At 55.6% G+C, this 23,509-nt stretch overlaps 1 protein-coding gene across 4 annotated transcripts in view; it reads left to right on the top strand.

Annotated features, from left to right (window-relative positions):
- Positions 1–23,509, top strand: part of NOL4L (nucleolar protein 4 like) — a 126,633-nt gene that overhangs the window by 33,186 nt on the left and 69,938 nt on the right. For all 4 annotated transcript variants that reach the window (XR_006740365.1, XM_045574887.1, XM_036418768.2 and 1 more), the window contains exon 2: positions 16,687–16,842. Coding sequence is in view for 3 of the 4 variants with exons in the window: in XM_045574887.1 (XP_045430843.1) it covers positions 16,687–16,842 (156 nt within the window). In the remaining variant the exon portion in view is untranslated. The remainder of the gene's footprint in view (positions 1–16,686; positions 16,843–23,509) is intronic.

Genomic DNA, 23,509 nt, shown 5'->3' on the forward strand with positions numbered 1-23,509 from the left:
TGGGCGGGGGGAAGGGGGGGAGAAGGGCATTTGAGTGACACTTGGAGAGGGGCATGACCTATAAGCCTGGTGATGGCATTCTAGGCACAGGGAGCAACTCAGCTAGTGGGGTAGAGAAGCAGATAGGGCTGCTTGAGTGTCAGGTTTGTACTGAGGCCTGAGGGAGGAGGAGATGCCGCTGGAGCCACTTCCAGGGAGGGGCTTGAGGCCGGAGGTGGGTACCTGGGTATGATTGGGTTAGCAGTAGGGAGCCATGGAAGGTTTAGGAGTTGGCAGCCCTGCGCGGCATATTCCTGTCGGCAACTAGCGCTGCCTCCGTGGAGCAGGTTTTCTCAAACCTTTCTTCTTGAAGGGCTGCCTGGAACAGTGTTAAGAATGAGAGTTCAGGAAAAAAAAAAAAAAAAAAAAAGAGGGGGGGTTTTGGTCCGGCTGATGTGGCTCAGTGGTTGAGTGTCAGCCTATCAACCAGGAGGTCATGGTTCTGTTCCTGGTCAGGGCACAGGCCTGGGTTGCAGGCTTAATCTCTCTCATCATTGATGTTTCTTTTTAAAAAAAATATATTTTATTGATTTATTACAGAGAGGAAGAGAGAAACATCGATGAGAGAGAAACATCGACCAGCTGCCTCCTGCACACACCCTACTGGGGATGTGCCAGCAACCAAGGTACATGCCCTTGACCAGAATCGAACCCGGGACCTTTCAGTCCGTAGGCTGATGCTCTATCCACTGAGTCAAACCGGTTTGGCTCATCATTGATGTTTCTATCCCTCTCTCCCTCTCCCTTCCTCTCTCTGAAATCAATTAAAGAGAGAGAGAGAGAGAGAGAGAGAGAGAGAGAGAGAGAGAGAGAGAGAGGGAGAGAGAGAGAGATGAGAGTTCTGGGGCCAGGCTGGCTGGTTGGCCTGTGGCTCAGGAACTAATGACCTGTGTGACCTTGGTTTTGTCACTTAACTTCTCTGGGTCTCAGTTTTCTCAACCATAAAAGTTGTTCCCATTTCTTGGGGTTACAGTGGAGATTAAATGAGTTCATGTATGTAAAACGCTTCGACAAGACCCTAGCACATAGTGCCCAATAAGTGTTACTTGTTGTAGGGAAGGAAGGCAAGATAGCAGGTTACCCAGTGTCTCAGATGGGAAAATCAAGGCCCTCTAAAAGTGAGTGGATACCCAGAGTCCCTTTGGAGGGCCCGGATGGTTTGTGCGTGCGTGCGTTGGTTCGTTTGTTCATTCATTCATTCATTCATTGGTTCTCACATTCAGTAACTGTTCCCTGAGAACTACTCTCTCTGGATACTGGGAATTCAGTCAGTGGTGAACAGAACAGGTTTCCGCCCAGGGAGCTCTCAAAACAGTCATTGCCTCAGACACCCACACACTCTCCCCACGTCCCGCCTGTGTGTCCTGCCCAGGCCAGAGGCAATTAGAATTTTAACAGGCAGTATCTTGTGAACCAGGTTCTTCCCAGGTCCCGAATCTGAACAAAGGGATAATAGGATCAAAATGACCTTCTCTTGCCGAAGCCGGTTTGGCTCAGTGGTAGAGCGTCGGTCTGCGGACTGAAAGGTCCCAGGTTCAATTCCAGGCAAAGGCATGTACCTTGGTTGCTAGCACTTATCCAGTAGGGGGTGTGCAGGAGGCAGCTGGTCGATGTTTTTCTCTCATCGATGTATCTAGCTCTCCATCTCTCTCCCTTCCTCTCTGTAAAAAAATCAATAAAATATATTTTTTAAAAACAACCTTCTCTGTCCCACCATTCCTACAGATAAAGAAACTGAGACCCAGGGCTCGTGTCTCTGCCCTGAACCCCCCAGGCTCTGGGCAGGAGGTCAGAGCAGGGGAAGTGATAGAACGCAGTGAGGTTCTGGGTATAGTGCAAAGGTGGAGCCAATAGGACTTGCTGGTGGATGGGATAGGCATGGAGGGATGTGAAAGAAAGAGGAACGCGTCATGGATGACTCCCACATGGAAACTGAAAGGCTTCTGGTGGAGATTGAGTGGTGATGTTTGGGCAGTGGAGTGGGCAGGGTGGTGGTGGTCCACACACTTGTTGGGTGAGTAGATGGATGCCTCTCCTTGGCCATCTGACACGCACTCCCTTTCAGAAATGTTTAGTCAGCTGAATGGAGGCAGAGGAGAAATGCGTGACCTGCTGGAGGTGTGACCCTGGGGGCATGACATGGTGAGATTCAAGGGCTGGGTTCCATGGCTGTCAACATCAGGAAGTTCCATCCAATGTTCAAGTTTTCTTACTCCATGAAATCTCCCAACTTTTAAATATTAGCAATAAATCCAAAATTGTAATAAACCTCTGCCTGCCCCCCAAAAGACATCGATAAGCCCATTTCACCTGTGACCTGGTTAGGACCATCTGGTGTGTGAGTCTGGAGTCAGACTTCCTGGGGAGCCTGGCTCTCACTTCCCAGCTGGGCACCCTTAGGCGAGTAGCTCCTGAGCCTTGGTTTTCTCATCTGTAAAATGGGAATGATAGTACTCATTTCCAGGCTCATCCTAACGGTTCTATAGCTGACAGTTATCTGAAACACTGTTTATGATGGATTTTGTTAGGGACCGAGACAGATGCTGTCAAAGGGGAAGAGATCCCGAGGGTGAGATCCCTTCTCTGTTTTGAAAAGCTATGACCTAGGACTAACTTCTAGACCTCTCTGAGGGAGAAGCTTGTTGCTCTTGGAGTTGGGCAATGGTGGGGATGCCTGTTGAGGCCTCTGAGCCCCCACAACTCCTCTCCCTTCCTGCCTCCTTCCCTCCAGCCTTGCACACCCACCACCCACTGACAGAATGATCTTTGGAAAGCACAAATCCCAGCGTGTTCTTTTTCTCCCCTGAGAAAAATGGTGTTGGCTTCCTGCTGCCTTCGAGGAAAATGTCCAACAGCCTCAGCCTGGTGTGGGGAGGTGGGAGGCGGCCCTCACCTCTCTCTGTCATCTCCCTGCACCAGCCCTTCTTAAGTACCAGCTGCACAGTGCCCCTTGTTCCTCTGCCTGCCCATCATTCATCTAACACGCAGTAAGCATCTGCTGTTTCTCCAGTCCAACTCCTTGCCTCCCATGGTGACACCACCACTTGCCCAGGGTCTCCCTGAGTTTCCTCTTACCCCTTCCGCTTTGCAGCCCATTTTCCACAAGCAGCCGGAGGGATCTCTGGGAAATTAATTTGGACGGTGTCGCCCGCTGCTTAAAATGCCTCTGTAGCTGCCCATTTCACTGAGTAAAGCCACACCCCAATCCCATCTCTCCAGCCACACGCTGCAGGTGCCCCACACTCCTCTCTCCGCAGCCTGAGGTGCCACTGCCCAGCCTGCCCAGCTGCCGGCCTTAGGGCGTGTGGTCTCTCTCCCTATGCTCTCAGCAGCACTCCTTCAGAAGGGTTTCCCTGACCACCTGCCCACACGTACAAATCACTTATGAGTCTGCCTGTGACTCCGTAGCTGCAGGGCCCAGTAGGGGGGATATCCACCTTGCTCCTGGCTCAAATGCCACTCATCCTTCAAAGCCCAGGCAAAAAGCGTCACCCACTCACTGAAGCCTGGCCTCCTTCACACAGCCCCATGCCCCACCCTGTTCCCGAGGCCCCTCCTCCTGGTCCTCCCCTCCGAGGCATCCCCTGACAGCAGCGACAGCTCCCTCCTGGCTTCCTGTGAGCCTTCTTTTCTTCCCTTTCCGTCTCCCACACTCCACACTATAATTATCGCTGGATGGCGAGCTCCTCAAGGCCAAGGAGCATCGCAGGGGAGAGCTAACGTTTACCGTGCCGACTCTGTGCTAAGCATTTCCCTGCGTCCTCTCCTGACATCTTCACAGCCCTGTGGGGTCAGCTCTCCTCAAAGCCCCACCGGAAAGAGAAGCCAGTGCAGGCTTGAGGAGGTTAAGGCACACGGCCACAGTGACCCAGCAAACCTGACACCGGAGAGCTGAAACGTTTGATGAACAGTGGCAGTAACGTACAGCACCTTCCACCTGCCCGCCCGGCATTCCACGGGGCCCTCCCTAATCAGGCGTTTCCTGCTTATAATAACTTTTTATTGCAACTCCATTCTATGGCTGAGGCAGCAGAGGCATGGAGAGGTTAAACAACTTGCTGAAGCTCAGGAAAATAGGAAGGAGTGGAGTAGGAATTGAACCCATGCTGTCTGGCTCTGAGTCATGCTCTCAAACCTCATGCTGTGCTTGCACTTGTACCCTCCTCCCTCTGACCTGCCAGGGAGGGTTCTCTGTGTCACCGCATCCCCAACACCTGGGCTGTTAGCTAGCCCTCAAGTGGCACTAGTCAGTGCGTGGGTACTGAACGATGAAGCAGGTAACCCAGCCATCCTAGAAGCCTGTGTCTGGAAGCCCCACGATGTGGCTGCCCCTCGCCCGGGGCCTGTGCCCAGCACCACCACCCAGTCCAGACAGCCCCAGGGAAGGACCAGATTCATAAATGTGAGGCTCCTCTTGGGCCCAGGAGGGGCTCTGGGCACTGTACAGGTCCTCAATATTATTGCTTTTTTGTCATTTAAATAGAGCCTGCCTCACACAGGCCACCCAGTTTTAGCCACCAGCACTGGACAAAACCCCCATTGAAAAGCCAATTACAATCACTCCATCTAAATTGTCATGGATTTGTATAGAAAATTACATCTCCATTTAGTTCTGAAGCGACATCCTGGGCAGGACAGAGGGGAGGCTGGCCCATTTACCCCGTGGCTCAGCGCGGGTGCCTCAGGCAGAGAGAAAGCCCAAGCTGCCGGGTCTTGGCCGGCATGGGGAACAAAGGCCAGTTTGTGGGGGCCCAGAGAGAAGCTGGGCCTCTCAGGGCGGCTCAGATTCCAGGCTGGGCCGCTGGACCCTGCACCGCCAGCTGGTCTCCCCTGCTGGCGGCTGTGGCCAGACGAGCCCCTGACAGCCGGCTTCAGGCGGCCGGCCCGGCAACCCCACCACCATCGGAGGTGGCTTGGCTTATGTCCATGCCCACACTGCCAGGAAGTGAAGGTGGGTTAGCCCAGGGAACACTGGGCTGAAATCCTGAGATCTTGGTTTCACTCACTCACTCATTCATTCGTTCATTCATTCACAAGTTATGAAGTGCCTGCTGGTGGCAGTGAGAACTGCCATAGGGTAGACGTGAGCTCCCGTCGGAGTGTCCTGGGTTTGGTTCCAAACTCTTTTCTCATTGGCTGTGAAGAGCAAGCCGTACATTTGTCCAGGTAGTTCTGGAGTTGTTGAGCACCTGCTATGTGCCAGAGATCTGGTTCTTAAACCCAGTGGGAGACCACAGTTTTGCAAATGGTAAGCGTGCTGAGGGGAGTGAATGGGGGTGGCGCGGCTTTCTGGAGGAGCTATGTAAGGAGGCAGCTCTGGAGCCGGTCACACCGAGAGCAAGTGGCAAGGGCATCCCACGCAGAGGCAGCAGTGTGCCTGTGGGCGGGCAGGGAGGCAAACTGGAGCAGCAGAGTGAGCGCTGGTGGAAGACAAGGTTCGTGGGGGCACCCCGAGGACTCTGTAGACCCCTTCTCTGAGCCTCAACTTCTTCGTCTGCAGACATGGGAATGAGGACCTTAGCCTCTTGGGGGCTCAGGCTGGGACTCGGGGAGACAATGTCTAAGATCTGGGTGGGAGCTGGGCACAGGATGCTCCTGGCTGCCTAAGATAGCCTCGCTTAGAGGGCACTCTCCGTGGGCCAGGCAGGGACAGGGGCTCTGCGTGTTGTCACTCATTCACCCTCTCAACAACCCTCGCAGGTAGGGCTGTTATCCCCATTTCAAAATAAGGAAATGGAGGGAACATCGTGGCTCAGCTAAATATCTGTTGCTATTCCAATCACTCATACTATACGTTAGCCTTAAAACCTGACACAGAGAAGACCCTCAAAGAGTGTTTGTTGAATCTGAAACTAGGTGTAACTCTGTGTGGGAGTCTGACCGTGACTCCGTCAATGACTGTATGGTTGTATGTGACTCTGAGTGCAAGTGAGCGTGTCTGGAGCCCAAATGCCCAGTAGCTGTGGGGACTCTGTCAGACCAACTGTGTGTGTGTGTGTGGCTGTGTCAGACTATTCATCACTGTCTACACCCATCCGTCTGGACCTGAAGGGACATTTGGCACCCTTCCTGGGATGGCTGGCAGGCCCAGAGACTCCTGCGGGGCAGGGTGGCAGGTTAGAGGTGAGGAGGGCAGAGTCCCCGTCCTCCCCCACCCAGCTCCAGCAGGCATACAGGCGAATGGAAAAAATGTTCACGCCCAGGGCCGGCGGATGGCTGCCCCATCAGGGACTGCTCTGTGCACAGAAAACAAGTTCTTCTGGTATCAGCTCAAGTTTGGCAGGAAGTGGCTTTTGGGTGGCAGGAAGTTGGATTCAGCTCATATCAACCCCAGCGGAGGGGCAGGAGAGCAGTTATCTGGGGTTAAACAGAGTAACCGAGAAGTGGGGCCCCCACACACTATACCCGATAGAGCTGAGGGCACAGCCCACCCCTCCTGGCCATTTGGGATGATGGGTGGGGAGGGGAGAGTCCTTGTAAAGAAGAGCTGCCACCCATGAAATGACTACTGGGCCCCAGACCCCAGACAGAGCTCATCACCCACCCCCGGGAACCCATTTAGGCAGATGTGCACAGTGAGGATCCGAGAGGCAGGGACTTGCCTGAGGACATCAAGACAAGTGGGGGAAAAGGGAAGAGAGAGGTTGTAAGAAACTTACAACTACATAGCGACAAGAGGAAAACCAGGACAGAGAGCAAAGAGGAGAGGGGAGATGGGAACAGGATAAAGTAGTTGAATGAATGCAGAGAACAATGAGACCACGCCAATGGGAAGACTTCTGGGGTGCCCACTGCCTGCCAGGCCCTCACATGGAATCACAGCTGACCTGGAGATCCCGAATCCATTTTCCAAATGAGGGAAGTGAGACCCACAGCCTCAACGGCTGAGCCAGGCCTGGAGTTCAGGTCTGATTCCAAAGCCCCTGCTCTTCCAGGCCATGCCCCTGCGCCTAGCTTCTAGGGAAGGGCAGTGGCTATCCTAAAACAGATGCCCAGTCCTGCTAGCCATTTTTCTGGGCACACTGTTGCATTCACCCAGTTGGCCAGTGAGACCCAGGGTTCAAACCTGGGCAGGGAGGCTGCAGGACTCATGTGCTTAACCATGTGACAGGGTGTGCCAAGTACTATGCCAGAGCAGCCAGGGAAGGCCATGGCCCTGCCCACAGGCTGGGATCCGGAGGGTCCAGCTGCTCATCTGAAGCCCCAAAGCGACATCTGGCAATAAACTGAATCTCCCAACTCCCAGCCCTGGACCCCCTGGGCCCCCCACCCAGCCCCCACTGTAGCCCCTGGGAAGGGGGCCACTGGCCCTTCTGTTCTCATCCCGAAAGCAGCACCAAAGCTGTTCCCTGGTTGAGATGTTGATTTGAAGCTCAGTTTGCATATCGTTTGCACGTTTACTCAGCGCATGTCAGAAGGTACGAATATCTCCTTTTCAGGGGGAGGGCTGTTGGGCCCCCCTGCCCTCCTCCAGACAGCAAAAATGCCAGCCGGCTAGACAGGGAGCTGCGCCCTGGCCTCTGACAGCACCCGCCTGCTGCCACCTCCCCCATTCCCTCCTGGAGCCAAATTTAGGCAGCTCTGTTACTGAGAGGTGGGGAAAGCGGAGGCAGGAAACGGTGAGGTTGGAGGCAACTCAGCCTTGGTCCTTGAAGGGTGGGACAGCCCCAAGGGTGCCCCCGTCCCTAAAGTCTTTGGCCCAGCCTCCCCCCATCCCTCCTCCCACAGGAATGCGGCTGGGTTAGAGAACGCTGGGTTCTCAGCTGTAGCCCAGGGTGCTGGCTACTCTGGCTCTAAGGGAGGAGGGAGAGATGCAGGGAGGGAGGAGGTCATGGCCGGGGCAGTGGGGAAGGGATCAGATAGCCTCCTCCTACCCCAGACACCGCTGCCACTGGGGACAGGAGCCTGCTCTGCTTTTCAGCACTTCCTGCCCCTCCTTGGCATGCCCCACCCCCAGGCCTGACTGTTGATGAGGGGCAGGAGGCACAGCTAGGCCTGTGGGGACTGAAAACACCCCCCCCCCCAAGGCTCCACCAGCCATCTCTTCCTTGTGCCTAGCCTTTAGCCTTGTGGTCTTCGTTTCCTACCTAGAATGATTTTCAAGTGGCTACCCACACTGAGAGCAAGGGTTTCTGGGAGGCCTGGCAGAAATTAGGGACATGGCAGTGGCTTAAGGCCTAGGAGCTTCTTAGAAATCTAAGATTTCTTAGGGAGGGCTAAGAGAAGCAGCCCCTCACTCATGCTGGGACCGGATGTGGGCAGACCGAACATTGAAAGAGGGAAAAGACCTAGACTGGAAACCAGCCACCATGAGCCCAGGGGGTGGAGTTAATAGTGCCCAGTAGCTGAGAGCCTGGATCAAGAGCTCTGCCTGCCTGAATCACTCTGTTCTTAGTGACTGTGGAGCAAGTTGCTTCAGCTTCCTGTGCCTCAGTTTTCTCACCTGTAAGATGGGGGTAACAAACCTTCCAGGGCTGCTGGGAAAGTGAAATAAAGCAGTGAATGCTTGGCATACGTGAAGTGCACCACGATGCCCGCCACCCGTGTGATTGTTTTGTCTCCCTGAGCAGTTGGGCAGCCCCCCCCCCCGTCCCCCGCCCCGCTATAACGGATGTGGACGCGATGGAGAGGCCCGGTAGCTCGGTGGTTAAGTGGCCATCGGGATGGGGATTCAAGTCTGCATGGCCCTGGGCAAATGGCCACACCCTGCTGCGCCTCGGGCGGGCGGGGAGCGGCCCAGGCGCCTGCCGCAGAGGGTCGGTGAGGATTACAGCGATCGGACTTGGCACCGCGCCTGACGTAAAAGCGGACGCTCCCCAAAGGAGAGCTGCCCAGATCGAATGGTACCGCCCCCCACAAAGGACAGGTGGGCAGCGTCCCGGGGGTGGCGGGGCGGGAGCAGGGCAGGTGCACGGGGAATGGGGGAGGCGGGGCTGAGAGAGGGGGAGCGCGAGGGAGGGCGGGTGCGCGGGTGCGCGCGCAGCAGGTGCGCGAGGAGTGGGCGGAGCCCGGCGCGGGCCGGGTCTCCAGGTGAGCGGGCGCGAGCCCGGAGGCCGGGGACTGCCCCGGGGGGGGAGGGGGGGGGGGGAGGCGCGCCTACCGGCCCACGGCGGAAAGCGTCCTGTGTCTTTAACGCCCTCCTCCCCGCCTCCCCCCACAACCCCCTTTGTGCGCGCCCCCCCCCCTCGCCCCAGCCGGGCTGCAGCCGCGGAACCGTCCCCCCTGCACTGACAGCTGGTATCTAATTACTGTGTGAGAATGGAAAGTCAGGCTGTCCCAGCTCGGGGGAGAGGGGATTAACGTCTCCTGCAGAATACACTTCCTCTGGTGGGTTGCCATGGTTACTCTCATTACCTGCCTGCCCGCGAGGAGCCCGCGCGAGCCGCTCCAGCAGGCCCTCCGAACCCGGGCCGGCGCGCGCGCCCCTCCCCGGCCCTCCCCGCCGGGGCGCACGCGCGTGCGCCGTGGGGGGAGCGCCGGCGCCTCACCCCGGCCCCGCGCCGGGCGCCGGACGCCCCGCCTCCGCCCCCCGCCCCGGCAGCTGTCCGCGGCGCGCGGCCCGGCCCAGCCCAGCGCGCGCCATCAACAGTCATTAGCGCGGGGGCCGCGCCCCGCCCCGCCCCGCCCCCTCCCCCTCCCAGCCCGGGTGGGGCCCGCACCTGGGGCCCCTGCTCGTTAGCGCTCCCGGGCCGCCCGCCACCGCCCCGCAGGGACCCGCCCGCGGGGCCTGCTAGACTCAGGGCCGCCCTGCTCCGCCTGGAGCCCCTCCCCTCAGCGACCCCTTACCTCGTCCTTGGCCGACGCCCAAGGGAGACGGGGGGCGGGGGGGGGGGTGCCCAGAGGCCTGGAGGGCGCCCCTGCAGAGAAGTGGTGACCCCGGTCATTTATGGGTGTCTCGCCCAGGGCAGGCACTATTTATGGATTATCTGGGTCCCCACAGCCGTCCTTGAGGTGGTGAAAGCCATTGTGCATATCGTGGCACCTCCACACGGGAGAAAAGTGAGGCCCAGGCAGGCCAGCTTCTTGCCCCAGGGTCAGGGCTGAATTGTCCTCAGGCCTGTGACTTCACCCCTTGAGCAACTCGTCCCTCCTGACACCTCCAGGCCAGAATCCTCACAGTCAGGCCCTGACCTTGTCCTGCCTGAGAGTGCCATTAGCTGCTCCTTCCCTACATCCCTTAATCCTGGGGTCCTTGCCCGTCTCCTGCCAGGAGGGGAATACTTTTGCCCACCGCTCCCCTCTGTTCCTATCCCTTCCTCCCTTCCCCCTTTCCAGACATCCCAGAGTTAACAAAACCAAAAAAAAGGGAAAAGAAACATTCAGAGCTGCTTGAAGGATATGGCATACCTCGAAGGTAGTGCTGATATTGGGGGGCTGGTCCCAGACACCTTTCTCCATGGCCCTGGGCATGCAGTTGGGTCCCGGCATGATTTGAAAGAAGACGGAGATTCGGTGAAGCAGAAAGGAGGTCTTGGAATATTTGAGGCCTGTTCCAGATGGCAGGTGCAGCTCGGTGGCGGCTCCACACTAACAGTTGGAGATTGTGCACAAGGGTGGAGACGAGGCAGGTGCTACACTGAGTCCTCAGTGCCTTGTTTATGTATTTATGGGGGGGGGGGGGGGAGGGAGGTCCTCATCTCTCTGTAGAAACCTACAGAGTGCAATGTAACTATGGGTCTTTAAATTCTGGTGTGAATCTTTATTTTGGAGGATTTTTTTGGTTCCTGGTTCACAGTAGGTAGTATTCATAATCCAGAGACATGCAACACTGTCTTTGTCCCACTTAAGCAATACCCTCTTCTCAATCATCTGATTGCCCTTTACAATTAAGACTGGCTTCTCTAGGGGGTTATGAGGAGAGAATTCTGGAGATTTGGGTGAGGATCTCCACTCTGAATTTCTGTTCTTCCTGTTCTCTCCGTTTTGTTTGGTTTTTAAATTTCTCTTCACCTCTTTCCTTTCCATCTGAGAACCCTTTGCCGGAGGCTGGCTCCTCCCCTCAGGTCTTCTTTCAGTCCTGCCAGGGGTTAGAATGGGACTTTGTAGGAAACTCTCCCCACCACCACCCCTACCCCCCAAATTGCTACCCAAACTTCCAAACGCTGGTCCTGCCTGGTTTTGTTGAAGTGTGGTTGAAAGACAGGAGAAGTTAGGAGAGCATGTGGCTCGTATCCGAGGTAGCCTCTGCCTGTAATCTCGGCCACTCAGCCGGCTGGCCCAGATAGGATGGAGCACCTTCCCATTTGTCTGCACAGTCACCTTGCACACCGGTGGTGGATTCTGCTGACTGACCTTCTCCTCTGATGACAGTCTTGTTGGTTTTTATGTCTTGTCAAAAGCTGGATCTGAAATGCCCCCAAAGGGCACATCCTAAGGATTTTGTGGTTTCTTCCTCTCCCTGAGGAGCCCAGTTGAGAAATGTCCCCGCTATTTAGCCATCTCCTCTCAGCCATGGCTTTTTCATTGCTGGAAGGCATACACCACTAAGACGGGGATGGTGGTCTGAAATGACGAGCCCACCTTGATATGTGTGTAACTTACTATCAGCAAGTGGCTTGGGAGTTCCAATGGAGATGACAGAACTGCAATCCATTCGCATTTGGACCTCACCTGCCGTCAAGGGCAGGGGTCCATTTAATTGGCTTAGTGGAATACAAACAAGATACAGTCGGATTCACGAGCTTACCTGAGGGATGACTCCTGACAACAGCTCATGAGGCCACCTGGCATTGGCCTATCCGATGGCTCCGGAAGGCGTTCTGTCTTCCTTGTAAGTCTGCAGCCCTGAATGTAGCCGCCTTCCTTGTGCTAAGCGTTCAGATCATTTGAAGAAAGTGAGGAAGCCCTAAAAGACCTGTCAAAGGATGACCTGCTTAAGTAGTAATTAACTGTGCCAGAGAGGACTTAAAAATCTGATGCCAGGATGCTGGGCACTCCTACCCTTTCTATTCATAATCCACATTAAGTTTCTGGGCTGGTATTTTGAATTTATACTAATGTTCCCCAGTAAGATTCTTTTGTTCACACCATCAGGAAAATTGGCCTTCATTGAAGAAGAAAATATTAATATGTTAGACCTAGAAGCACTGAGCATGTCTGTATTTAATAAGTCAATGCCAGTTTCCTTAGTGGTTACCTTCCTGTCTCAATTATGGAGACATTACATTCATCAGTTCTCAAAATTGGCTATGCATCAGAATTATTTGATGCCTTTTAAAACCCCCAGATTTGGTAGGTATTGCGTGGGGCCTGAGAATTTGCATTTCTGACAAGTTCCCAGATGATGTTGATGATGGTGACCTAGGAAGCACACTTTGAGGACCACTATCCTAAACATTTGGTGATTTCTTCAATGACTTGCAATCGGGTTTTTAGTTTAGAACCCAAATGGGCTGGGTTTAAGAAAGATGATGGTGTCCAAGAAAGGTAGTAACTCCATGGATTTATTATTATTTTTTTATTATTTTAAATATATTTTTATTGATTTCAGAGATGAAGGAAGAGAGATAGATAGATAGAAACATCAGTGATGAGAGAGGATCATGGGTCAGCTGCCTCCTGCATACCCCGCACTGGGGACCGAGCCCACAACCTGGGCATGTACCCTGACTGAATAGACCCATGACCTCCTGGTTCTTAGGTCAATGCTCAACTACTGAGCCACACTGGTGGGGCTCAATGAATTTTTTAAAACGATTGCCATGTCTGGGTTTTGTTGGTCTGGGTCTGGCCAGCTATTTGGAGTTGGCTGGTTCCAAAGGCTGGAGTGTGTTACCATGGTAATATTCTTCCCCATGCGAAGGCCCCAGAGGTCGGTTTTTCACAACTGTCCATGTGTTTTTCTCATGGTTTTTCCCAGAGGGTGCTGCATCCGGGGTTCCATGCCATCACTCCTGGTTGGTGTTCCCAGGAAGCTGGGTACAGTAAGGAGGCTCCAGGCCCCCTCTTTACCCAGCCTTGTAAATGAAGTGAGCTTCCTTTGTCAATCCAGGGCCCAGCGTGCTGAGGGCAGTGGATTAGATTAAGCTCATGTGGGTACAGAGCAGAAGTGGTTGGTAGGGCATCCCGGCATCCCAAAGCTGTGGGGAAGGTGCTTTCCGTCCCTTCATCAGAAGCTCTTGCCCCGTGGAGCTGAGTCTGGATTCTCAGCTAGGGAAGGCACGCCTCTCCTTCAGCATTGAGCATGAAGGTTATTACCTCTCTGGATGCAGGGCATGGCAGAGATGTCTGGGCACGTGACTGCCGTGGGATTTCCTTGTTCTCCGCCAGGGTCCTCCTCGAAGGCCACACAGATACCCTGGTGTCCTTCCCTTAGGGTGTCCAGGTGGCCTCAGCTCCGCAAAGGACAGTTCAAGGTGCGGCTCTGCATGTGGTGTGTGGGGAGAATTCTGGTTGCTCTAGGCCCTCTCCTTTCCTGTGAGCATGTCTACAGGTGAGCTAGACCAACCATAGGATCCAGGTGTGAACATCAGGGGGCATCACAACCAATTTTTAAACGGGGGGCTCTTAAACATGCTCCACTGAAGTGTTTCTCTGGGACAACTTTCTGGTCACATCGGACCCGGTGCAGTGCTTTTGGTTACTCGTGTCTGCCTGAGAATGGAAGTGGAAGCTAGGACAGGCCTAGGACAGGTGCCGGACAGTGTTTCCCTGTTGGTCCAGGTTGATTAATGACACCTTGACTTTAGGAAGGCTTATTGCAAGTTTGTGGGACAGCCTTAGCGTGTTACTTCGGACCTACATACGACTCTCTCTTTGTGGTAGATACCACCTGGGGGCCCCGTCCCGTAGCCTGAGTGGACCAGAGGGCCCAGAGATAAGAGCAGATTCCTAACCGTCACCTGTTCACACTCAGTGGGTCTAGGGGGAAGAGATGGATGTTTGCAGTCCTGTATGTGACAAATGCCTGATGTCCATTCTCACATAATCCTTGGAACATCCAACTAGGACATTTTAGGCCCATTTCACAGGTGGGGAAACTGAGTTTCAAGAGGTCCAGAAGTGACCTGCCCAAGATCACAACCTGATTAGGGAGCACTTTCCAACTCACCTTTCTTAAAATACTGTCATCCACAAGATTTCCTTCTTCATTCCTTCCCACCAAAGTGTATCTCCGTTTTCCAGAAGTATCTGTAGCCTAAAACAATAGTATGAGCAGAGAGGCCTATTCACTTTTAAGCAGTTAAATCCAGTGTCCAGATTAATGACTTTTTATAAACTGAACAAGCCTAGGTAACCACCATCAGATCAAAAAATGGGAACCCAGTTATATTTTAATTCTTAAAGATTCTTTTGTTTGTTTTTGCCAATATGAACCCCTGGTTAGAAGTATCTTATAACTGACCTGTCATAACATTTGTGCCACCCAACTCTGACACAGCAATATTTGAAGATCCCCAAAATGCTGGGTAGTAACAAGTCAGCTAATGAATGAGTCTGTCACTGATAAGCCCTGTCTACAAATGGACCAGAACTATGGAGGGGGGCTTCAGATACCCCCAGGAAAGAGAGAACAATAACTGCTGAGAGGGTCTAGGAGCAGATGAATCGTGGAATTTAACAGCTCAATCTCATAAGTGGAGCTCAGAGAGGTTGAGGAGATTGCCTCCAATCTCACAACAAGGAAGCAGGACCAGCAAGTAGCTACCCACCCGCACTCACCTGCAAGTACACATGTGCACACACACACACACACACACACGCATGCGCGCGCGCACACACACACACACACACACACGCGCACACACACATGCGCATGCGCACGCGCACCCTAGATGCACACTGCTATCTGACAAGTCCCCGTTGAAATGGATCCTGACCAGGAAGGAAGCCATTGGCAGTACTGTCTGCGCAGGACCAGTGATGTCACCGCCCATGGTCACCAAACATTAGCTCTAGGGTTTGGTACCCTACACTTCAAATGCCCAGATGCCTTCCCTCCCTCCCCCATTTTGCTCTCAAATGGGTCACTAGCAACTCTGTTCACCCGCCATGGCATGTTGGGAAAGTTGCCAGATAAAACTAACCTCTGTCTGTGGCCAGAATATGCTGTGAGCAAGGATCCCGTTCAGCACAGCCTCTATTCCCCTCAGACTGCAGAGACCTCGGGACTAAGCCAGCGGTGCCGCTTCCCATCCACCTTACCGCCGGCGGGTCTGACAACCTCCCAGGCTTGTGGTGTGCAGCCCAAGCTAGGAGAGACTTGGCAAATGACATAGCACTGCTTAATGGCAATATTTACCCAGCAGCTCCTACGGGCTGGGTTGGTGCTGAGTGCTACACACGGATCTCATTTTTCCCCCTTGTAGCTCCTGGGAGAGGTTCTTCTGTTTCCCCCGTTTTCCAGATATAGGCTCGTAAGCTCAGAGAAGCTAAATAACTGCTCAGGGTCGCACAACCACTTAAATGATGGGGCCTTATTCACAGTAGGGAGTAGCTGGTCTAAACTACATGGCCTGGCTGCTGCTTGTAACCAGTCAGTCAGTCTGCTGTGCGCCCAGGATTGTCCTAGGTGCCGGGGAGAAGGCCGTGAGCCAGCAGGTGCAGCCTATACCCTCACAGAGCTGATGGTTCTGGAGCAGGATCCTCTGGGAAAGAACTGTCTTGGAAATTTGTGTTTCAGACAAAGACTTTCCCTCCAAATGGTGCCCCAGCTTCCTCTTTGTTTTTGAAGCCCCCTGAGACCTCCAAGCTTTTCCCTTGGGGAGATGTGGCTGAGAGCCAGGTGTGCCTGAGCCTGTGTGTAGCCTTTGCCCTGTGAATAAGAAACTTACTGAGCCGTCCGCTCCCTTAAAGCACCCGCCCATCCTCACATCCCCCAGCCTCACACCCTGCAGTCTCCCTCTTCCACCCTAGCCCTACTAATGGGGGAGGACAGGTGCTGGCCCAGAAGGTCCTCAGCTGAAGGACCCCATCTCCATCCTGGCACACCTTGTCGGGCGAGCTGACAGCACTCCTGCCAGACTGACAAGAAAGGGGGGCGGGGGGAGAGTGCGGCCACCCTGCTCACACGGCCCTGCCACCTCCACGTGGCCGCATGTCTGTTAGTCTCGACACCGCACACAAAGAGCCCGGGTGCTGTCGCTGGCACTCAGCCGCTGGAGTGGGGAGGGTGCGCTTGGTGAAAGCTTTTCTGAAAGGCCAGGGTGGAGGCGGGAGTCACCCAGGTGATCCACGCTGGTCCCCCGGGACCCCAGCCCAGGACCACAGTGAAAGGTTACCGCTAATTGGCGAGCTCCTGATGTGGCTGCATCTATTTAGCGCCCCCTCCCCAGAGACTTCCAGGATGCTCTTGGCACAGCGTGTGATTCGAGAGCTCCCGCCTGAGTCTGGCACAATCTGTCTGAAATGGTGAACACGGAGCCTCTCGGTTCTCTAATTTGTATTTTTGTTGTTGTCATTCCCTGCCCATTGTTCCTGGTAGATTTAGTAGCAGCAGCCACCCTGGTTCTGGTACACCTCTCCCCCCCCTCCCCATCCCTGTGGGCTCCTTCCACCCCTGGCCATCCCCCTCCATCTATCACCAGAGACCTTGCTGGGGTCAGAGAGCAGCACTGACCTGCCCCCGGCCCGCTGCCCATCCTGAGGGCACAGCTCTCACCCCGCCATCGTCCCTGACACTAACACAGCTTGTCCACCCTGTCGCAGGGGGCAGATGGCCTGTCGGAGCCGGAGGGCATCTCTCTGAAGCGGGTCGCTGTGGTGGAAGATTTCTTTGACATCATCTACTCAATGCATGTGGAGAGCTCAGCGGAGCCAGGCAAAGCCCCCAAGCACGCTGGGCAGAAGAAAACCTACCGAGCGGTGAGATTTCTGTCCCTTGCCTCTGCCGGCAGCCCCAGGCCTTGGCAGGAGGCCATGGGCTCCGCACATGTTGGGGGGGGGGGTGAGGGGGGAGGCGGGGCGGGGAGCTGAGGCGTGATGAAAGGCCTTTGGGGACCCAGGGGGGCACAGGGCAAGGGCATGGCAGCCAGAGATGGCTCACGGGGCAGGGGGCGGGTTCTGTGGTCTGAGCACAAAGGAGAAGCAGGTTGAAGGGAGTGAGAGGGAGGGGAAGAGAGGGCTGGGGGGAGGAGGGAAGCCTTTCTCTCCCCATTTCTGCTTTACACACACACACACACACACACACACACACACACACACACACCAGCCTTCACAGCCTACTCTGCCGCTCTGAGGGGCAGGGGTTGTGTGTGGCTAGATTATAATAATCATAAGGGCAAATGCTTCCATGGCATTTACTGTGTACCAGGCCTGTCCTGAGTGCTTTCTATGGGTGAGATTTTTTTTTTTTTTTATCCCCTACCGCCCTGTGGAGTCAGTATTGAGAGTTCCCCAGGAAAAGTCTGAGGACCTGGCCCCAGCCCCAAGGAAATCAGTTTGATTTGGGGTGGGGAGTTGTGAGAGAAAAACAAAAACAAAACAGAAATGTCTCCAAAACTAGGAGGGAACAAGAGCCTGGTTACCTGGGTGTTTAGCAAAGGTCCCTGCGGATACTGTGCTGAGCCAGGAGCTTCCTGAAGAAGGTGGATGGGAGCCAGCATGCTGAGCTGTGGGTAGGCAGAAGGGGGAGACAGCTCTATTGCTAAAGGAGAGGAGTGTCACACCTGGGGAGGTGGACGGGATGGGGGGGTGGACGGGATGGTGGGGGGTGGAAGGGATGGTGGGGGGTGGAAGGGATGGGGGGGAGGTGGAAGGGATGGGGGGGGTGGAAGGGATGGTGGGGAGGTGGAAGGGATGGGGGGAGGTGGACGGGATGGTGGGGGGGGAAGGGATGGTGGGGAGGTGGAAGGGATGGTGGGAGGTGGAAGGGATGGTGGGGGGGTGGAAGCGATGGTGGGGGTGGAAGGGATGGTGGGGGGTGGAAGCGATGGTGGGGGGTGGAAGGGATGGTGGGGAGGGGGAGAGGGATGGGGGGAGGTGGAAGGGATGGGGGGGGTGGAAGGGATGGTGGGGAGGTGGAAGGGATGGGGGGAGGTGGACGGGATGGTGGGGGGTGGAAGGGATGGTGGGGAGGTGGAAGGGATGGGGGGGTGGAAGAGATGGTGGGGAGGTGGAAGGGATGGGGGGGGTGGAAGGGATGGTGGGGAGGTGGAAGGGATGGGGGGGGTGGAAAGGATGTGGGGAGGTGGACGGGAGGGTGGGGGTTGCGGGGTGGGGTTGAAGGTTTGGGGGGAGGTGGACGGGATGGGGGGGTGGAAGGGATGGTGGGGAGGTGGAAGGATGGGGCGGTGGACGGGCTGGTGGGGAGGTTGGAGCGGGATGAGGGGGAGAAGGTGGACGGGATGGTGGGGGGTGGTGGAAGGGATGGTGGGGAGGTGGAAGGGATGGTGGGGAGGTGGAAGGGATGGGGGGGTGGAAGGGATGGTGGGGAGGTGGAAGGGATGGGGGGGGTGGAAGGGATGGTGGGGAGGTGGAAGGGATGGGGGGGGGTGGAAGGGATGGTGGGGAGGTGGAAGGGATGGGGGGGGTGGAAGGGATGGTGGGGAGGTAGACGGGATGGGGGGGAGGTGGACGGGATGGTGGGGAGGTGGAAGGGATGATGGGGAGGTGGACGGGATGATGGGGAGGTGGAAGGGATGGTGGGGGGTGGAAGGGATGGTGGGGAGGTGGAAGGGATGGTGGGGAGGTGGAAGGGATGATGGGGAGGTGGAAGGGATGATGGGGGGTGGAAGTGATGGTGGGGAGGTGGAAGGGATGGGGGGGGTGGAAGGGATGGGGGGAGGTGGACGGGATGGTGGGGAGGTGGAAGGGATGATGGGGGGGGTGGAAGGGATGGTGGGAGGTGGAAGGGATGGTGGGGAGGTGGAAGGGATGGTGGGGAGGTGGACGGGATGATGGGGAGGTGGACGGGATGATGGCCTGAGCTCAAGCACGAGGGATCTGCCTGTGTTCTGGTTCCATTTCCCTCTTGACGCCCATCACCATGGCTTATGCACAGCTTTGAACCGTTTGTCCAGTGCCCACCACTAAACCAGGAAAGCCAAGCTCTTTACCTTCATTTAAGGCTGACAGCCATCCTGTGATGGGCTGTGGTCCCATTTCAGTCAAGGAAACTGAGACCCAGAGAGTCAAGCTACTTGTCTTGCGTGGTAGTCAGCCAGTGTCCTCAGGCCCCATCTGTGTTGGCTTTCTCATTGTTTTCCTAGAGACCTGCCCTCTGGCTGCCTCACCCAGGGCAGACTGACACCCCTCCACCCCAAGTTCTTTGTGTAGGTAGCCTTGGACTGCAGTGGAGGTGGCCTGTGTAAGTCTATAATTTTTCCATAAGGCCTGATTTTTTAAAAACCCAACCATCTGCTCTGGCTGGATGGCTCAGCTGGTTGGAGCGCTGTCCCATACACCAAAAGGCTGCGAGTTCAGGGGAGCACACAGGAGGCAACTCATCTATATTTTCCTCACATCTTTGTTTCTCTCTCTCCCTCTTTTTCTCTCTCCCTCTTTCTCCCTTCCCTACCTTCCTCCCTGTCTCCCTTCTTCTCTCTAAAATCAATAAAAACATATCTTCTGGTGAGGATTTAAAAAAAAAAAAAAAATCAAGCCCTAGCCAGTTGTTCAGTGGTCAGAGCATCCGCTTGTGGACTGAAGGATCTCGGGTCTGATTCCCGGTGACAGACACATACCTCAGTTGCAGGTTCAATCCCTGGCTCCTATTGGGGCGTGAGGGAAAGACAACAAATAGCTGTGTCTCTAACACATTGATGTTCCCCTCCACTCTCTGTCTTTCCCTTCCTTCCCTCCCCTGTCCCTTCCACTCTCTGAAAATCAAGAAAAAATATCCTTACTTCTCAGGTGAGGATGAAAGAAAAAGAAAAGAAAATCCAACCATCTGCTGTGTCCTTGTCCTCAGAAGATGGCCTTTGCCCTAAACGAGTCTTAAGGAGGGACCCTTGTGCCAAGGACCTTAGAGAGATGAGGTTCAGGTTGAGGGAAGCAGATTATTATACACCTGGCCCGCCTTTCCTGCCATGTGGGAAAGTGGTGGGCAGGGAGTCATGAGGGTATTTCCACCAGAGGGCCATGGGCAAAGGGAGGGCCAGCCTGGGGCCAATGTGGTAGCGATGAGACCAGCACATTTGCTCAGCATTAAACTTGCCAGTGCTGGGCTGGTGGCACGTGCCAGGCCCTGTGCCCAGCACTGACCATCACCAGCTCTTGGTGCTGTTACCCCCATTTTACAGATTAGGAAAATGGAGCCTAGAGAGACGTATAATCTGCCTGAGGCCACCCAGTTGACATGCAGAGCAAAGTAGCTGGCCCCAGAGCCTGCACTCTGAGCTCTACACAGCCTACCTTTCTACAACCCCTGTGGGCAGCTAGTAAGGCCAACGACTTGCTGTTGTCCAGGTAGATGGGCTTGAGCCAGCCAGACCATGTGATTTCCTGGGTCCCCTTGGTGTCCAGCACCAGGCCTCACCTGCAGGCCCCCCTAGAGATTTAGGAAGGCCAGGGGCTGTGGGCTCCATGCTGTGGAGAGGGCAGAGCCAGGCTGGCATTGGCAGCATTTGCGTCCCTGGGCCAAGCGGCCGTCCAGGCTTTGCTCTGCATTTCCTGGCTTCTCGGCCATATGCCCGCCGCGTGCCCCACTTCCCGCTGCCCAGCCTGGAGCTGGCACATGACTGGCGGCGAGCCAGCTGGGCTGCGCGCAGAGCTGGAATTTCAGCAGCAGGGCCAGCGCTGAGGGGAACAGGCCAGGGCCCTCCTGCAGCGGGTGTGAGGCCAAGGAGGCCGCCGTACCTCCCTCCTCCCGTGTGTCTCCTCTCCCTTCCCCCTCTCCCCCATCTGTCACCCTTCTCCGTGCCACCCTTTCCCTTCTGGGGGTGGGGGTGGTGCCTGGATGTTTTTGTCCCCCTCGTTTCATCTGCCATTTCTTCAATCCAAGCCTAACTCTTCAGGCTCACTCGTGCTCATGCCCTGCCCGCCCCCCCCCCCCCGGACCTGTGGACGGGGAGCTCCCAGGAAAGTCGGTGCTGCTGGCTGCAGAGAGGACAGCCTGGCACCACAGGGTTGGTGCCAGGCTCTTGGCTGAGATGTTTGGGGACCTGTCTCTCTGTGTTTTGCCAAACCTGAATCCTGGGACTGCCTTATCTCCAGGGCAACTGGGACTTCCGGATCCTTACAGGCCTGGGGTGCCTGCGGGAGGCGGGGGACTGGAGAGGAGATGGGTCAGCTTGTTCAGGGCATTGAAAGAGGCGTATTCTTCAGAGGGAAAAATAACTTTCTAGCACCGACCACTGTTCAACAGTGGATCAGGATCAGATACTGAGCTTTCTGAGGCTGGAGGTATATGAGCAAAGAGTAGATAGCCATTTATAAGGGTTAATACAGGGAATTAGGGTACGAAGCCCGGCCTTACTTTTTGCCTCTGATGCCTTGTGACTTGAGGGCCAGAGGACCCCCAGGAGGTCTTGCCAATGCCGGGGCCTGGGGAGGTTTCCAAGCGGTCCTACCCAGTTCCCTGCACCCACGCTGAGGACTGGTCCCTTCCCAGGGGCTCTCCTGGAGCCTGCACCCATCTGGGTTAGTGTGAACCCATTTGCTTCCTCCCTCGCCCCCAGGATGCTGGTCGGCTAGGTCAGCTTCCAGAATCCGGGTCTGGATGCCCAGACTACTTTGGAGTTGGGGCCAGGTGTGGTCAGTAGCTACTCCAGGTCCACAATGTGCTAATCCACCCGCAGGGCAGAAGGAGGATCTTGTAAAGTGGTGCAAATCCCCCCGATTGGCCTCATCTGTCTCTGTCGGCCTCCGAGTTGGGGAGCGAAAATGGAGCCTTACAAGTCAGCGACTCTGTAAATAGCTTCTGCTCTTCCTGCCAGCAAAATCTCTCTTGGTTTTTATCACTAGGAAAAACTAAGAGGCAAACTCACGTGTAAGTGCCGGGGTCCATGCAGAAGGCCCCGAGGAGAGCAAGGCAGCAGCCCCCACGGCAGCAGAGGGAAGCTAGGTAGAGACAGGGGTCCTGGAGCTTCCCTTAAACACGGCCGCTCTATCTTTATCTGTTTCATGTTTTGGACCTCAGCGTAAGAGTCTATTTCCAGAACAGTGCCGGTAGCTCTAAAACTATCTGAAAACCACCATCCTACCGACTAGAACAACCGCTGGGATTGTCCTTCTCGTTTTAACTCCACCTGTGATCCTGTGGCCTTGGACGTCTGTGCATCGAACAGAAATGGTGGTTCCATTTCTCACATGCACAAGCCAGGAGGGTGCACCAAAGGATGCCCGCTGGGGGGAGCATCCTCCGTGCAGGTCCCCACAGCAGTGCAGAGCTGGGCTGACTCCCCAGGGAGCTCTTAGCAAGGCTACAGACATTCTAGCCATGCAAGACTGGACAGGGCTTCCTCCCTGGTCTTCAGACAGCTCCTAGGACCTCTCACCTATCTGCCTCGGGCCAACCCCTCCTCCCCCTGTGGAACGCAGGGTCAAAGGGCGATGTACCAGCACCCTTCCTTCATGTGGCACTCCAGCTAGCCTTTGCATGCTGCTGGGTCTGCGAGGCCAGGGGAGCTGGGGCCACCATTCTGACCTGTGTCAGAACCCTCTCTGGAAACCATTCCTGTACGCAGCGGGCCAGCGGACAGCCCTCAGCAGAACAGCCAGGTCAGGAAGGCCCTCGCCGAGCCATGTAAAAAATGGTGTCAGTGGCAGTGAGCTCCGTGTGGAGAAGTAGGGCTGTCCCTACGGTATGAACCTCCCTTCATTTCCCCAGGAGACTGCAAGCCTCCTCCCCAAGTCCTCTGTTCAGCCATTCTGAGGTCTGGCCAGGAATACCATGCCTCGGGGCACCTGTAGGGTCATCTGGTTGGCCCAAGTTAGCCATAGCCCTCTGCTTTACTCCGGTAGCCACTAGCCCTTCAGCAAGGCCCACCCCTCCCAACGCTGCAGGCCCAAGAGGGATTCTTCCCCTAAGACTTCCCAGCAGCTTTGGGCTGGGATGAAGATGTGCCTGTGGGTGGCAGGGAAGCTCCATCTCTCAGCCCTTACATCTAAGCAGGACTGGTGTGTGGCTGACCATCACCTTCCCATCCACCAGCTCCAGTCAGAGACTAGGGTTTTGCCCTTGTCCCTGACCTCCAAAGAAAGGCAATCAGACAGGGAATTTGGAAGGGAGATAACTCATCAAGAAGCCTGCCTGCTCCGCAGAGCATCAAATCAGCTGAGAAATAACAATTGTGTCACCAAAATTAACTCTGCTTTTGCAGCCAGCTGCCAGGCAGGAGTGGTCCCTGGTGCTCCACAGGCTGGCTGAGCTGGGAGCACAACGGAGCTGGTCCTCTCAGGGCCTGGCTGCAGCTTGGGGTGCCCTGGACCTCCTATATCCCCACCTCCACCTCATCCATCCACTCCGCCCTACCTTACCCAGCCCCCTGGCCACCACAGAGATGGAGCAGGGGCGTTTGTGCATCCCAAAGGAGCAGCTGGGCCAACTTTCCCAGCTGGGTAGCAGCGAGGACTGTGGAATGCTGGATCG

This window comes from Pipistrellus kuhlii, unplaced genomic scaffold (assembly GCF_014108245.1).
Source record: "Pipistrellus kuhlii isolate mPipKuh1 unplaced genomic scaffold, mPipKuh1.p scaffold_m20_p_6, whole genome shotgun sequence".
NCBI classification, from domain to species: Eukaryota; Metazoa; Chordata; class Mammalia; order Chiroptera; family Vespertilionidae; genus Pipistrellus; species Pipistrellus kuhlii.